The following is a 16,686-nucleotide window of genomic DNA, read 5'->3' on the forward strand; positions in this document are numbered from 1 at the left end:
CCAAAGTGCTAGATGGGTAGCTTGCTAATTTATTAGAATATAGACAAACAGTGGTGGGAGAGTAAATAATTTGTTCACAGATACAAATCTGGTATTTGTACAAACTGTGGACCACCACAGCACATATGTAATATTATAATACCAGTAAATTGCAGATATTAAAATACCAGCAAACGCAGTGACTAGTTAGTAGGAAATGTTTTCTTTCCCTCTTTCTTCAAATGAAGATCATGATCGATATCCTGAAATGAGTCAACAAAATAAAGACTTGTGCCTCTTCTTGGAATGAGTAGCAGTTCAGTTTATCTTCCAACATTCATATATTTGGAAAATAAAACGCATCACTGTTGTACTTCAGAGAATCTCACCTGAGGTTATCTCCTTTTCTGTCTCTTTCTTTCAGAATTGTTCATTTTATTTTCTACGCTTGAAAGAAAATATCCTTTGAAATATTTTATTTCATTGTGACATGATGATATTTTAATATAATATTATGCTGCATCATAAGTTGCCAATAAAATAATACAATATTATATGAGCTCCACATGTTGTGATCGAACTCCAAAGTAAAGCGGGAAATGAGAAAATCTTCTCATATAAGGCTTTCCTCATCAGTAATTTAATTTCTCCAGCTCTTACTTAGAAAAGTAGTCCCGTTATCTGAGAATTTTTTTACCTGGGCTTTCCGAACATCCTTAGATTTCTGTTCCCTCTCTTCAAGTTTCAGCCAAGTTAGACGTGCAAGTCTGGATAACTCATCTCTGCATTGCTCCTGCTCCTTGAAAAGCCGGCCTTCTTCAGCAATACATTCTTCTAATGTGTGGGCATCCGTATTTGATAGGATTTTCTAAATGAAAATCAAATTCAATTCCTTATGCATTGCTGCATCAGTGTTGGCAAATCCAGAGTTTGAAATACTCTGTGTTTATCTGCAAAGTACACATCCATACAATCTACATGGATTTTAAAAAATAAATAAAAATATTGCCTTAAAAATACTGACTGAAACACCATGCACAATCCCTAAAATAACATGCCAAAATATTTTATCATCTAGAAACACTTCTGTTTGATGGTCTAGCAAGCCTTTCAGTTATTGAATGTAAAAGTAACAAAATCAGAGCATGCAGCAATCCATGCTACAAAAGTTTGGAAAGCATGCTTTATAATAAGAACATCCAAGAGCTTTGTTTCTTTAAATCAAGATTAAGAGATAACTGGGTAAGAGTTTCTGTAACCATATAGTGAACAGAAGTTTGATAACAAACTTTATAAGTCAGTAGTCAAAAATATAGCAAGATCAAACAACGGAAAGATAAAGCTAGACAAATTCAAACAATAAAAACTCACACATTGTTTTACATGGATTAACCATTGAAACAACTTACCAGGAACTGTGTCGACTCTCCCTCAATGGCAATTTTTAAATCAAGATTGGACTTTTCTAAAAGATATGCTGTAGTTCAAAGAAGAATTAATTCAGGGCACTCCAGTGATCTGTGTTATATTGGAGGTCAGACTAAATGACCAGAATGGCTCCTTCTGGCTTTATATATAATCTTTGCACAATCCTACTCTCAAGTCTTACATGCCCATTGTACGTGGGGGGGGGGGGGTACTGAGCTTTCACAGTAGGACCCCAGTTTTATGTCCCAACTGAGCCAAGTGTCTAAACACCTATTAGAGCTGTTGGGGAGTTAGTCAATACAGTCAGTGGTCTCTGAAGAGTTATTTGCTCTACCCAGCATAGGCTAAGCTCTTCAGCATGAGGCTCTCCAGGCTCCACTGACTGCGTGACTAGATCGGTATTGACTATCCTGGCAGATTAGATACATATCCCTTAAACACACTGAGCCATGTAGATGTCTAATGCCTATGTATTAAAACACAAGCTGAGTCCCACCCAATAAGTCTAATGAATTCAAAGACAGAACAAAAATAAAATAGATATGAAGATACGTAGAAGGTATGGTATAATCACTGTCTTAAATCTATTGCTTCTTATGAAGTCAATCATATAGTGGCAAGTATGAATACTCTCATCATCAATACACTTGCATTTCCCCAGTACGTTTGACAGTGTGTAGACAGGCATATACAAATGACGAAACTGTGAAGGTGAAAAATTATAACGTGGAAATGCTGATTTGTCTTTGTTTCAACAAAACACTGTGCCGCATCCAAAGAAACCCATCACATCTCCACTGGTAATGCATCTTATAACATTCAGAAAAACATAAACTAGGAAACATATTTGCTTTCTACCTTCCATTATATGACCAATTAGCTGGAAAAATGTTTTTCGTATATGACAAATAAGTAACTTTCAAAACTGAGCAAATATTATTGCAGGTTTTCTCACCAGAAAGATGCAGCTAGAAACTCTAAGCAATTCTTTTACAAAAACAGTTCTTCTGTTCTTAAGTTTCAAAACCAGTTGTTACTTGAAAAAAAAAGAGAAAACAGAATTCATCACCTGTTCAGCTAAACTTCTCTTCTTCATTTCGATTTCCTTCTGTAGTTCTCGTCTTCTTTCTAATAATGGTACGTTGCTTTTAGGGATAGTTTCTGCCTACAAAAGTAAGTTAGGCACACTGAATGATGCAAGTGAAGGATATGAAAAATGCAAAACACAATCTTTTTCAAGTGGTTAGATACACTAAAAAACGCTTTCTGTCTTGTTACAATAACTAAGACTTCCTAAGACTCCTTGGTCATAGAGTAGAGATCCTCAACAATATATGGAAGTTTCTCAAGTATTTCTCATAAGAACTTAACTATAAAGCCTAAATTTTAGCTATAAAGCCCAGTTTCAGCCAATACTGAATTTACAAGTGTTTTTCTGCAACTAAATTATAATAAATTACAAAAAGCAACTAAGTGAAGATGTCACCTTCCAAATTCACAGATGATTTTCTGAGTGAGATTCTGACCTTACTGAAAGAAAAAAAAAAGGTTTACCACTGACTTTAGTAGGATTTCACATCTGTGTGGATTTGATGTCATATTTTTTACTTAGAGTTATTGAAATAAGATTTTACTGTTTCCTCCTTAGCCTTGAGAGAGGCAAAATAAACAACAGAGCCAATTATGAACTACTTCTTTTTGTTATGGGAAAAGTAGTTATTCAGTCAGATAGTCAAATTAAATGTGGAGAAGCAGACATATTAGACACTACTTTCAGATCACAATATATCTCAATAATTCCAGTAAAAATATTTCTGTGATATAACTTGTAAGACAAAACATTATCCTGGCCTCAGAATGACTAATTTCACTTGAAAATTCTTTACTGTTATAGATAAGCAAGAAATAAACATACTAGCTTAACTGTGCAGGCATACATTTCCTGCCCATAGTTGCAAATGTGTAATTCATGCATGTAGAGAAAAAAAAAACATATTAAATGCCACATGTGGAAGCTATACAAAGAAAGTACACTCAGCCCTGAAGTGTCCCTCTCTGAACATAACCAGATGTTAGATTTCAAAACACTACACTTTAATACATATATAATGAGATGTTTTGCACTTGTGAAATGTTTTTTACTTCAGATTCTGCGATAATATAAAATGGGATGTGATCCTAACCTTAATGGAAAGGGAAACATGAGGCACAGTAAAGGTCAAAACTTAGGTTACTTTGGTTTTAGATGCTAACTCTAAGGCAGCTTTGATTTGACCTAGATTTGCTGGAAGTTCAATAAAACATATTCCAAGCAAGTTATTTTCACTTTTGTGGAGGAAGCAAGCATGACATGACTATGGAGCACGCGTCAGTTATCACTCCTGCTGCACGAGAGGCTGCCGCGTCCGTACACCTCCACGTTTTCAAGGGCTGATTCGCAAGATGCCATCAAGTTCTTGAGTCTAAAAGTAGAAAGCTCCTACGAACATCTTTAATCCATTAAGGACTTTTGTTGACATAAGACAAGCCTAAACTTAGGCACTTTTGGCTGTCTTTCCGTTGGATCGACGGAGAAGTGCGAGCATGGGAAGGAGGAGCATTGCTGCCCGGGGCTGGCCGCAGCCAGAGCGGCCAGGCCTCTTTCACCCAGAATGCCAGTGTTTAGCAATAGCTGACCTTTCACAACTTACTAAGAAGAAAAACACATTTGAAGGAAGTGTTCATGTAATTTCCTTATTCTAGAAACTATTCATTCTGCATGTAGCACGTGACTTAAAGTAAGAGAAATCTGGGGAAACAACTGATGTCCTGTTGCTTCTGCAAACATATCTTTATATTAGCTCTTAATTCAGTAAAATGGGAACTCCAACTATTTTAGTGTTAAAATATCTTAACCTTTTCCAGGTTTGCTCCTAAGTTTCCAAATAATTTTAAATAGTTTTAAGATAGCAAGAGCAGTAGAATGCAACTCTTGTCTTTCACACTCCAATACTGCTTTTGAACTGATGATGCTGCAGAAGGGGGGTGATTTCACATTTGCTTTTCTAAAGGGAACTGCAGAAGACGCAGGAGGAGAGGATGGACTAAAGCAACTATACTGCCAAGGCCTGTTTAAGTTACGGTAGCATCTAATGACTGCAAGATTAAAATACTGCTTGGACTTCCAGTTCTATTTCACCTGGCACTTCCCTCCCCCCGAGCTCACGACGCTGTGACCCGCGGGGCACTCGCCGGTCACATCCACGCATACAGCAGAAGCACGTGCGTGCACCACTGGGATCCTCTGCGCCACCACCAGACCTTGCAGGTCTCGTTCCACGTCTTTGGACCTCGCACACCGTATCGAGGGGCTTGGTTGGGATTTCACCCAAGACAGTGAACTTCAACCACAGCTGTCAGTGAGTTATGGCAGTTTGATTATAAGATTACATGTTTTTGAACAACTGTTCAAAACAATTCTCCCTTCAGGAATATTTCCTCAATAGGAACACAGGAAAAAAGAAAATCCACAGATTCTCCTGCTTGATATTGGATAGACACTCAGTAGGAGCTTTAAGGCCAAAATCTGGAATATGACCCAGCCCATTAATCAATACTTCAGGAAGTTCAGCCTAAAATCTTTTTCTGTAGATATAGAGGATTTTTTCCACCCATATGGGCTTCTATTATCAGGTGATTAATTACAGATGTGAATTTGGAGGAAAATTCAACTTCATTTTTAAATAGGAAGAAATGAGAAAGAATGTTTCATGCAATCATATTAAACATTATTTTGAATTTTATGAATAGTAAAGCTACGTATGCATGGTTTTTAATGTAATGAAATTGTTTTTTAAAAAAAAAACTTTACAGTGATATAAGTAAGATTTATTTTCTGCACTGAATTGCTTAGAAGGACCAGGAGAAATTGCAACGATATTGTATCGAGTTAGGAAACATCAACTGCTTACACCTTTAATAATTAATAAATTATTCTCCTGTGAAAAGCATTTACTTGACTAAGCAAGATAAATTTTATAAGACTGACTTACAACCTACACAAAGCAAGGAGCCAATGTAGGAGAAAAGTTAGAAAACAGACAGTTGAGCAGCCAGTAATGAGAGAAAGAGGATATAAAGGAATCCCAGACAAAGTAAATTTTTAAGAAAGATTTGGCAAGGAAGGGTTTGGAATAGATAAGTAGAATGAGACTACCCTTTAACAGCAGCATAGTAGAAGACACAAAACAGAAGAAAGAAAAGCAGTATGGAAACAGCAATGGGAGAAATACTGATAAAGAAATGAAGCAGAAAAGTGAAATATGAGTGGGTATGAAGAGAACATAGAGAATTACATTGCATCATTTAATACCAAATTTTATATACTACTTGTTTCCCATCTCCCGGAATAATCTTAAATACATTATAAATTATTTATAGTAATAGATAAACAATCTGCAAATTTAAAAAAAGATGTATCTTTTTGTCATCTAAAATAAGACCTGGGAGCCACGTAATACTTGAGTCTATTTGTCTGATACAAATTTCTTTGATGTCAATGGGCAAATCACTCCATTTTCTACCGGTGGCTTAAAGTCAATCATAATGACCATAATGCCACACTGCCAATTTAATCTCCCAGCTCTTTTTGATAGGATGCTCCTAGCCTAGAATCCATTTTTTAAGAATAACCTGAATATATCTTCATGCAATAGTTTTAGTACAGTTATTTTTAGCAAAAATTTTCTTAGTAACGTGCAGCAATATTTAGGACACTTTTCCATTCATAAGACTTAAAAGAGTCTTCTCCTCCAGCCTCTTTTAGTACCAGTCAAAGGACTTCATAATCAGCTTTCTAATATAAAAATTCAAAACTATGATGATCAATGTATTCATACAGACCTCTAATTTCAGTCTTTTATGCTGTGATTTAATTTGATGTAATGATTCATAAACCATTTTCAGTTGTAATTCCATCTTTTTAAAATATCTCATTTCTCTGTCTTTCTGTTTTTGCTTGTGAATGAGAATATCATGCTGTTTTTCCTTCTCCAAGGTACATTTATTTAAATAGTCTTCCAGAGCTTCTCTACATAGATATACAGAGAGTTTTAGACACAGATAATTTGATCAATAGATGCATGCAAACAGGCACAATCATTTTATGTTCTGTGAGCAGTGCATAATTATAGCTGAGCAGTAAGAGAAACTTAAAAACTAGTGTCAGAAGTTACTTAAAAGTTATCTGGTAAAATTCTGGTAACTTTAATCAATGACAATATTCCTCCTGATTGCAATAAGGTCTCACAATCTATGAGATTTAGCACAACAATGCTAAAAATTCTATAGAAGCAAAATTATTAATTAAAGAAGAAAACATATTTTTAAAATATGAGGGAATATCTACATGTTTTCCTCACTCAGACATTTTGCTTTGCAATACACCTATCCTTTAATACAAAATTTTAAAGACAAAAGTATTGCTGTAGCCATATTTACAACTACACTTCTTTTGTAAAGAAGGAATCATTTGCAGTTTGCAATCAACCTACCAACACATTTTACTTTATCAAGTATATAAAAGCCCATAATTTCAAGGGAATACTGAAGAGATGAATAGCCAGTCCCCACTGAAATTCAGGGGTAGATGGGTGCTGAAATTTATGATCCTCATTTGAAAATCAGAATACTGACTCCTTTTTCTCCTCAAGTTACTTTCTGTGGATTGCACAGAAGAAAGTGCATTTTCACTGGAAAGAGAAATCCTCTAAACAATTTCCCCTTTTTAGCAAAATCCAGAGATTCTCTCTTCCAAAATTTTATTAAACTCTCATGCTTTTTGATGTTCTTCTTCGAGCCAGATTCTAGATTCCAGTAATTCATAAAACTTTTCTGAACTCCAAACCAAGCCAAATATTTTTCAGTCCCCATTAGTTGCACAGTGAAATTTGAGAACATAAGCAGTACAACAGATTCTGAGGAAAAATCCAGGTTTTTCAAAACAGAGAAGTGTTCACTCACAATACATGGCTTACATCTACTACTCTAACCTGTCTGATAGGACTGCTGATTCATTTTCTGTGCTAATTTCTAGTAACTTTGTCAAAGTCAGGAATTCTCGTTCTTTGCTTTCCAGCAAAGCTCGTCTTCCATCCAATTCCTTCATTACATCTTCTTTTTCTTGTAAAACTGCTTCAATCTTTTTTTCAATAGTTTTAAGGGCAATATTTAACTCTTTTATTTGCTCATTAAGGGCTTCTTTCTTCTTCTCTGCATCTCTGTGAATACATGTTAACAAAATGGTAAGGGTTCACATTACCACAAGAACACTTAAATAACAAAATATAACTTGCCAGTTTTTATGGACTGCACAGTTATCTACTGTATATGTTCTAGAGCAGATTGCATACAGTGAAAATCTTCAAATACTAATGCCAGTAATTCAATTGGAGCTGGCCACATCACTAAAAAGGAGTTTAATGCCACGACAGCATTAGAAAGAGTTCTAGTAAGCTGATTTCTGTCAAGATTACAAAGTACACAGTTGTATTCAAAATCTTCCTCAGAATTCTCATTCCAATTCTCATTCCAACTGTACTTCCAAACATTACTCTCAAGATTGGAAGCTCTGGTTAGTTGATTCTGTGATGTGACAGAAAAATTCATTTAAATATACCATTAATAACCTTCTACGCAATGTTTTGCTCTTTTTTCAGCTATGTCTCGGTATCACTACATGAAAAACATATTTATGATAGTAATGTTGTATTAAACAGAGTGCCAAAGAGAAAAAAAGAAAATAGTTATGCAAGTTTTAAAATGGAAAAATATAACAGTCAAACAGTTACTCTATTAAAAATACGGACTGTAAGCAGGAGACACAAAAACTTCAGCATAATCTTCTCTGCTAAAAAGGTACAAAAACTAGTGTTCATCTTGGATAGCAATTTTACTGTCAGGATCTGTGAGTAACCTGGCTCACATTTTCTTAATTACATTTTATACATACAGAAAGCAGCATATGTCACATCTCAGGAGAGAGATAACACAGCCACGCATTGCAGAGAAAGAAAGGTCAGCTACTGTCTTACATTTTCCCAACTGAAATATTAGACACAAGAATTCTTATCAGGGGCTTCTAATAAGACAGTTCAGGCTAAATAATTGCTAACAGAGGTATCACAAAGGAATGTTTATTTAACTCAGGCCAGACTGAGTTTCAGCTCTAAAAAATGCTAGAGATTTCAGCCCCTGAAATCACTAAGGCCAATAAAGATAAACTAATATATAGTCACTGAGGACTGGAAACTATAAAAAGGGCTAATTGCTGGATTACACAGTATACATAATAATTTTAACATTATTATCCATTAAAAACATACTAGGCAGATCTGATACATATTAATGGAGCACAGTAAGATGGTTACCAATTTTGACTAAGTTTTGTCCCAAATTTTTCTTCATTGTCCTTAAATTTAAAATGATTCCCTCCACATACTATATTTTTCAGGAAAGTTGCACATATTTTAAGTGGATTATACACACTTCTTTTTTACTCTGATCTAATTTTAATCAACAAATGAACTGGCTCTATAATAAATGTATAAAATATAAGTTCTATATATATATATATATATTTGTAATTATTTATTAAAAGCATACACTTTTTTGCGATTCATCTTCTCAGTCTCTTTTCCAAGTTGTACAGGAACAGCAATGATCTGAACTAACTCATCCTAGTGACAAATCAGAAATATTAGATTAACAGCCTATAAATTTGATGTAATGTCACGAACTAATATTTACATTGGACTGTTGGGGAAATGTACAGGAAATGTATTTTCAAATGACTTGGACTTGTCCCAGAGAACTGTAGCTGCTCTTCTTGCAACCAATCACTATGATAATTGCCATACCATTATGTCTGCAAAACAAAAATTGTGGTTGAATATGTCTGATTGTTATCTATGCCACGGAAAGAAGAGTGGCAAAGATCTAGGTATGTTTTTTAATTATCAGGACAGATCTATATCAACTAGGATGTGAGCATAAGTTAGAGCAACATAGAATAACACAACATGAACAACAAATATGCCATAATAGAAGCTATCTATTATCAGAATCATGCCTATTATTATTATTTCGTAAATAGGACTAATAAAGGACTAACAGTGGAAATGACACAGCAGCATGTTTCATGCTTATTGAAAAATGATTAATATATAATGTAATCCCATGTAATGATTTGGAATGACAAACAACATTCAGAATATTCACTGTTTCCTTGGACAAACACACATACTCACATAAACACACAAACACACACACTATTAATTGCATGTTACTTTCAAATCAGACTGCTTTTCTAGGAGCTTTTCCACGGCTTTCTTGTTTTTTGAAATCAGCTTTTGCTTGGATGAAATATCTTCCTTCATTGCATTAATTTCTGCTTTCCTGTGGATTGCTTCTTTGCGGAGCTCATCGCAATTTTCTTTCAATTGTTTAATTTTCTTATCTGCTTCCTTCAAAATTAAGTCAAAGATCAAGTTGTTATTATTTTCCCTTTTACATTATGCAGGCATGGGATATTACAAAATTCATTCACATTGAATAATCATAACATTTTTTACAATGAGGTATGAAACATAATTTATTACCAGCTCTGTATTTCTTCTATCCACAATTAGTTGAATTTTATTTCCAACAAAATCATACATTCATCAAGACTTCTGACTGTAAATTTCTTTTGCATATTTACAACCTAAAACCAAAAACCTGCAGCTAACTTTACATGTATACAACTTTGCTGACTACAGCAAAAATTCTTCTTGGGAAAACCGAAGAGAATTCAGATCTTTTATGAATCAGTTATTCAGTGCTTGCTCTAGAGTTCTCAAACCTAAATGAACATCACATAGACTCTCCTATAAAAGCTACCTTGATTTTTCTGTCTTCTATATTTTAAAAATCTCTAGAGCTATACATTGGGAAAATATTTTCATCTATGCGGGTTTTTTTTTTAACCTTTATACTAGCTGTGACAGGGTATAAAAAATGGCTTTTCTTGTGTTTCATACTTACACTCTGCTTTGGAATTCTTTCATATTCACATTCCAGCAATCTTTTCTCTTCTTGTAAACTACAGAAAAATCACAACAGAGCTAAATATATTAGTACTATGCCAAACAATAAAAAAAAATGAAGCCTATCTCGGGTAAAATTAACATGTATGGTGAAATATCATTTAGGTGCCTGAATTTAAAGGAAGATTGATTACTAGTAATGGAAAGTTCTCAAACATATGTTGTACATACGCAAATTTATTCTATACTGCACATGTCCAAACTTTTGAATTTGATACTTTTTAGTTTTACTACCTCCTCTAGGGATGTGTTTATGTCTCATTCCCCCTTGTGTTTACTCTCATAGCGCATGAGGGATCAGAAGGCACACCATGCCCTCAGATCCTCTCAACCTCAGAAGACAATTTTTTTAATTTTTGATTGAGGCAACAGGTAAGAGTGGGTGGGTTATAAATATACACAAAGAGAGCACACATCAGTGAGCCTACAGTAGCTGGTAAGAAACTTTCCTTCTTCCTTTGAGTGATTGATTGTTCACACTGTAAAAAACTGTAAGTAACGCTTCTCAAACTGAAACAAACCTGTGAAAAATGTTCTTGAAAAGCAACAGGGAAGGTAGACTGAGGCAATGGGGTATAATAGAAAACTGAATTGAACAGCGATGGGTGGTCTTAGCCTGTATCCAAAAACAAGCTGTAATGTAATTTCTGGCAATTTTAAAGAAAGATGCCAAAGAATGACAGGTGGAAAGGAAAGAGAAATCTCTTAGATCTTCTGGGTATTTTTTAAATAATGCTGTCCTGAATAGACGAAGGACTGACTACAAAAGCTGAACCACCAAGCTTGTTGGTGTAAAATAAGAGTTTCTTGGTCTTGAGACACTGAAATTGAGATGACTTAGGGGAAGCAGGAATCAAAGCCCTTGGGGTGCATGAAGACAATTCACAGGTTGACATTTTAGTGGTAGGTAAGTAAATACTGCCAAAGATCAAACATTAGCCTTGGAATCACTGAAGAAAGCCAATACTTCTCCAGGGCGTGCACTGAACAATTCTGAACCCATATCAGGTAACCAGGCTAAATCACTTTGCATGTTGCTACAAATAAATTGAAGTTCTTGTACTATTGATTGGGAAACTAGCAGGAGGTTCCCTCAAGATTACCAGTATCGGTGGTGACACTTTTTGCAACTGAAGCTATAAATGACTAAAGATTACAACTGAGAAATATGTGGAATAATCAAATCCTGATTCCCAGATACAGCATTAAATTTGCCTTTCTAACTCCAATCAGAGGATGTGTTGGTCAGGCCTCCTTGGGACTCAGGGTGGTCTGTTAAAGTCTGCTATACCACTCCCTAATTTAGGGGAGTATTAAGAGAAGGAGAGGGGCTTTCCTGAAAAAGCTGTGTCATTTGAAGCAAGTTCTGGCTCCCATTTACCCAAAGCAGTCACTACAGTGGCTTCTGAATGGATTTGATATAGCAGAGACACACTTGATCAGTGTTTCTTTTTTTCTCTGTAACCACCCAGGGGCAGCCTAAGTGTTTGTATGGCGAGTTTAGGAGGTTTCAGAAGGTAGTGGTCATAGGGAGAGAAAGCAAAAGATCACATTCCTAGTAGCCTTCTCATGGAGGATTCTCCCTTGGATCCTGTGCACAATTCTCTATCACTAACTGATTTAAGGGCTTTTTTTTCCCAATAAATTGTTATTTGTTGATTTCCCAACAACAGGGACAAAGCTTAAACCAGGAAGGCTTAGGTGATATCTTTCCACTAGTCAAGAAAAGAAATGGCCAAAAAAGAGGAGAACTGGGTTGGTGGTGTTGCAGGCCAAACAAATTCATGAAGTACTAGTTCTGACTCAGATGAACAGTAAAGAGGAAATAAAGGCACAGGGTAGATTTTGTTGATTCACAGCATATGCATGTATCTGGATGGGCAGAGTGCCAGTAGGCCTCTACAGGGACTCCTAAATCTAAAAACTACTTTGAATGCCAGAGTTCTTGAACACCCACGGAGTGAACGAGTGTTCAGAAAACCTTTCAAAGAAAAAAGCCAAACTTAGACAAGTCTTCCTCCTAGACTGCTAAAATAAATTATTGAAGAAAGTTCCACTGCAAAATCTACTACATCTTGAGAAACTGAGCAGAACAAGAGTGAAGACAAACACAGGAGTGTTTTGCAGGTGTACAAGGTGAGTACATGTGAGTAGGAAACAATATAAGGACATTTCTTCTTTGCTGCAATGAGGCTCTAGAACTCTTCCTTGTATATTCCCCCGTTGAGAGACAACGAGAGCAAAGGGATCGACCTGCACCGGAAAGCGAGCTACTCACATTCTGTGACAGCAGCTTTGGTCTGCTCCTGTGTATGTCCAGACATTACAATCAAGTTCTTGAATATCACACTGGTCAAATGCTATGCTTTCACTTACCAACAGGTTGCCTAAATTTATAAATAGGCTAATATGGACAATTCAGAATCCCAATGCATTTTAGCAGGATTCCTAGTAGGACTCCTCGAGACTGGCATAATCACACTAATTATAACAAATATCCACTTGGGACAAGTACCCATAATAGTTTGACTGCCACAGAAACTGATTAAATAAGTGTTACCCAGACTGATTAAAGAGGTATTGCATTGCTCGTCATCAACGTATGTTGAGCCGACTTTAATACCATGCCGGACAATCAAAGCAGCAACATGAAAAATTGTGAGGGAGACCAAAGTTGACACTGTTTTTCTTTTGCCACATTCCTCACCCAAGAGGACAGATTCCTGTGGAGCCATTCCAACTACACAACAAAGAGTCTGCCATGCAAAAAGCAGAATGATTTGAAACACCTCATTTTGTGTGACATAAAAGGCGGCAACGGTGAACTGCAAGCACCATGTTACATTCCCTATAGAGTTGGCAGACCAACTACTTTCACATAAAAAGCAGTAGAGGGTTAAAAAGAAAAGAATAAGGAAAGAGATTATCTTTTAAAATATTCATATGTAATAATTTGAAAAGTGTAAACATTTAAAATAATTTACTATATTAATTTTGAAAATTTAGCATGGGTTTTCATGGTTTGCTTTTTACAGTTTGCTTTGCTTAAATTCATGACTTCTCCCTGACTTTATTTGTTGCAAAATATCATTTTGCGTTCTAAAAATTGTTTTCATTGAAACTCCTTTGAGAAAAATAACTTTAAAAAAATTCTGTTGAAAGGCATGAAATGAAAATTTCAAATACGAAAGAAGTTAGGCACTAGACCACAAAACTACTTCTGCACTATATGAAACTGCTATTTGTGGAATTTTATTACCTTAGTTAGGCTATGATTTCATTAAGTGTTGTGAATCAGTTTAAAACAGATTAATAGCATACATAATGAAAGAAAGGACTAAACTCTTAAAATTAAACATTCCTGTTTGAGAATGTCTTTCATGTTGCTTTACTTTATTTTCACAAAACTTAATAGCAGCACGGTACATGCAAAGCTAGCATGGATGCAGATGTAATGAGTTAAAAAAAGCACTTGGAAATTTGGACCATTAATGAAAATACATTCCAGACTTTTCCCTGAGAGATGTCTACAGCTGCAAACTGCTACAGAAATAAAAAAAAAAAAAAAAAATAAGCCAAAGAGATTAAGAAATGTAGTTGCAGTTGTCAACAGAGGTACATTTTAGTTCCTCGGTTAACAAAATATACAGAAAACAAAATATACAGAACATCACAGCTGACAAATTGCCAGCATCAGATTCTTGCAAGGCTCTTGACTGTGCTTTGTTTGTACATTCTGGAGAATGCGGTCACAAGACCAGTTGATCAGGCATCATTGCTTTAACAAGTTCAACTGTAACTCAGTTAATTTTACCTATGACTTGTAATTCTTTATTAAAAGAATAAAAACTTATCTTTTCACTTTTTAATTACTGAGTGACTAATCCTGAAATAATTGCAAGAGTTGAAATAGTTTTCCAGATTTGCAATGCTTGTACAAGGACAAACTTAATTTTGCAATGTTGGCTTGTACACAACAGTACTTTAGTGAACAGCCATTTTGCTACCCGTACAAATCACTGTAAGGCCTGCAGATTTGACCTAGGCTTTAAAAGAAATTTTTTTTTGTCAAGAATCATATACCTTTAACCTCACAAACTCTTGTTATAGATCTTTTCATTTTAAATTAACTGATTACTTTTTAAAAGTTAGATGTTAGATGACAAATTTCATCATTCTTGATGCTATAGTCTGATAGAGAAAAGCAGCTCTTCCTCATTTTTGTCTTGCAAACCTGGACTCTAAATCCCACACAGATGGTGAAATGAAAAGTTTCCTTAAACTAGAACTCATCCTTGCTGATCTTTCTGATCACTTCTTTGTTCCTTGCTAATCTGATATTTTAGTTTATATTCTTACTTACTAAGGCATATTCAGTCCCAGTTATATGAAGAAACTCTATGGGTTTGAACACAATTGTACCAGAACTGCACTGAGATTATTATACTTGCCTAACAGTTTTTGAGAAGAATATTCACAGGGTCAGCTCTGACTTTGAAGTAGTGGGATACATTTCCACCAGGAATTTATAACCTCAGTAAAATCTTTCCAGCTATCGTTCCCCTCCTGTGTTAAACACACTAGCAGACACACTAGGAACAAGCCCAGTACGGTAGCCCACCAGAACAGGAAGGCTAAACTGGAAGAGGAGGCACAAACACTGACAGTGGGAGTATACTGCACCCACACTGTCACCCTCAGGGGAGAGCCTCCACCAGTTAAAATGCACCCAAGATGCTTCTGAACACCCCAGCTACTTATTTTTGCCATGAAAAAAGTCACACCATTTCTGAAAACCTGCTGACCCTACAGTCTTGCAAGCAATTTAAATTTATTCTTAAAATATTGAATACTTATTGAAACAGTAAAAAATTAAAACAGTTGATGAAATATTGCCTTCAGCTGTTGAAAAGTGTATCTTATCTGGAAAAAAAGCTGTTTAAAGAGGAAGCAAGTAAGAAATAAAACAGATAAGAGAGAATATAGAACAGTAAGTAACATGGAGAGAAAAAAAAGTAACTCTGGCAATGTTATGGGATATCTGCATGACTCTTCAAGAAGAAAAGGCCAAGTTCATTGCAGTCAGATATGAACCTGAGATAAAAAGGGGTATTAAAGCCACTTAGCTGTTAGAGACATTGAACTGAGGCAGGAAGAAGGCAGCAATAACTGAAGAAGTGTGTCAGAGAAAGAGAGAGGATTACACGAACAGAGAAACAGAAGATCAGCAGAGGCCATCTTTCCCTTCCATCTCTGGAGTACCTCCAAGCAGACTAGATCTTACCCAGTAATCCTAAGAAAAGAATAAAGCAATAGATAAGAGCTATGGACATTTCCTTCAAATGTTTTTCCCCACCATGTTCCCTGCTTGCTATACAAATTGAGGTAAATAACCGATATGTTTTGTTTTTAGACTAAACAGCTATTAGTCATAATTCCCGAAGACGAGTTTTCTTTTAAGTGCCAAGCACAGCTGGACACAGTTGGACAAAAAGGGAAACTGCACCAGGGAGATCGAGGCCAAGAAGGTTGGACCATGTGATTCAACCCTTCTGAGAAACGAAAGAAACCAAGCAGTCGCTTAGTGGCAAACTTACAGTATCTTACATGCACTTTGCCCTCTCTCTTTGACACTGCCTATGCAGACATATCTCAGAAAACATAACCTTATTATATGTACTAAGCCATCAGACATGAAGTTTTTCATTTTATTTCAGCATAAAAACAGATAATCTCCTATACACAACTCTATTCTGCTCACTCATTTTCAGTGTCTTTCACAGACACCAAACCCATTCCTTCTTTACAAATATGTATTCACATCCATTCCCTGTTTTAGTTCATAGCTGATTTCTCTTTTCCTCATTTACATTCCCTCCTTCCTTTGCCACATGTATATCTATCCTGCCAGTCCTATTCATTTTACATTACTTCAGCATCAACATCCCTCTGATTTCTGGCCAGTAGTATTTTCTCCTCCAGTAAACAAACCCATACATAGCCAGGGCATATCCTCCTCACTCCCAACCCATTTTATGCATAAGATGCAGTACTACTGGCAGGCATCAAATCGATTCTAAATAATGAGCAGTAAAGTAAGCTGGGCTTCTTCCATTTAGACAGTAGATAAGATACGACAGAGAGCTTTCAAATGCCG

The 16,686-nt window shown here is 35.7% G+C and overlaps 1 protein-coding gene across 1 annotated transcript in view; it reads right to left on the reverse strand.

Moving 5' to 3' along the window:
• Window positions 1–16,686, reverse strand: part of CCDC146 (coiled-coil domain containing 146) — an 81,112-nt gene that overhangs the window by 16,654 nt on the left and 47,772 nt on the right. Inside the window, 7 exon segments of the mRNA XM_062598616.1 lie at window positions 677–847; window positions 2,477–2,572; window positions 6,289–6,475; window positions 7,437–7,664; window positions 9,049–9,122; window positions 9,711–9,908; window positions 10,468–10,525. Coding sequence (XP_062454600.1) covers window positions 677–847; window positions 2,477–2,572; window positions 6,289–6,475; window positions 7,437–7,664; window positions 9,049–9,122; window positions 9,711–9,908; window positions 10,468–10,525 — 1,012 coding nt within the window.

This window comes from Rhea pennata, chromosome 1 (assembly GCF_028389875.1).
Source record: "Rhea pennata isolate bPtePen1 chromosome 1, bPtePen1.pri, whole genome shotgun sequence".
NCBI classification, from domain to species: domain Eukaryota; kingdom Metazoa; phylum Chordata; class Aves; order Rheiformes; family Rheidae; genus Rhea; species Rhea pennata.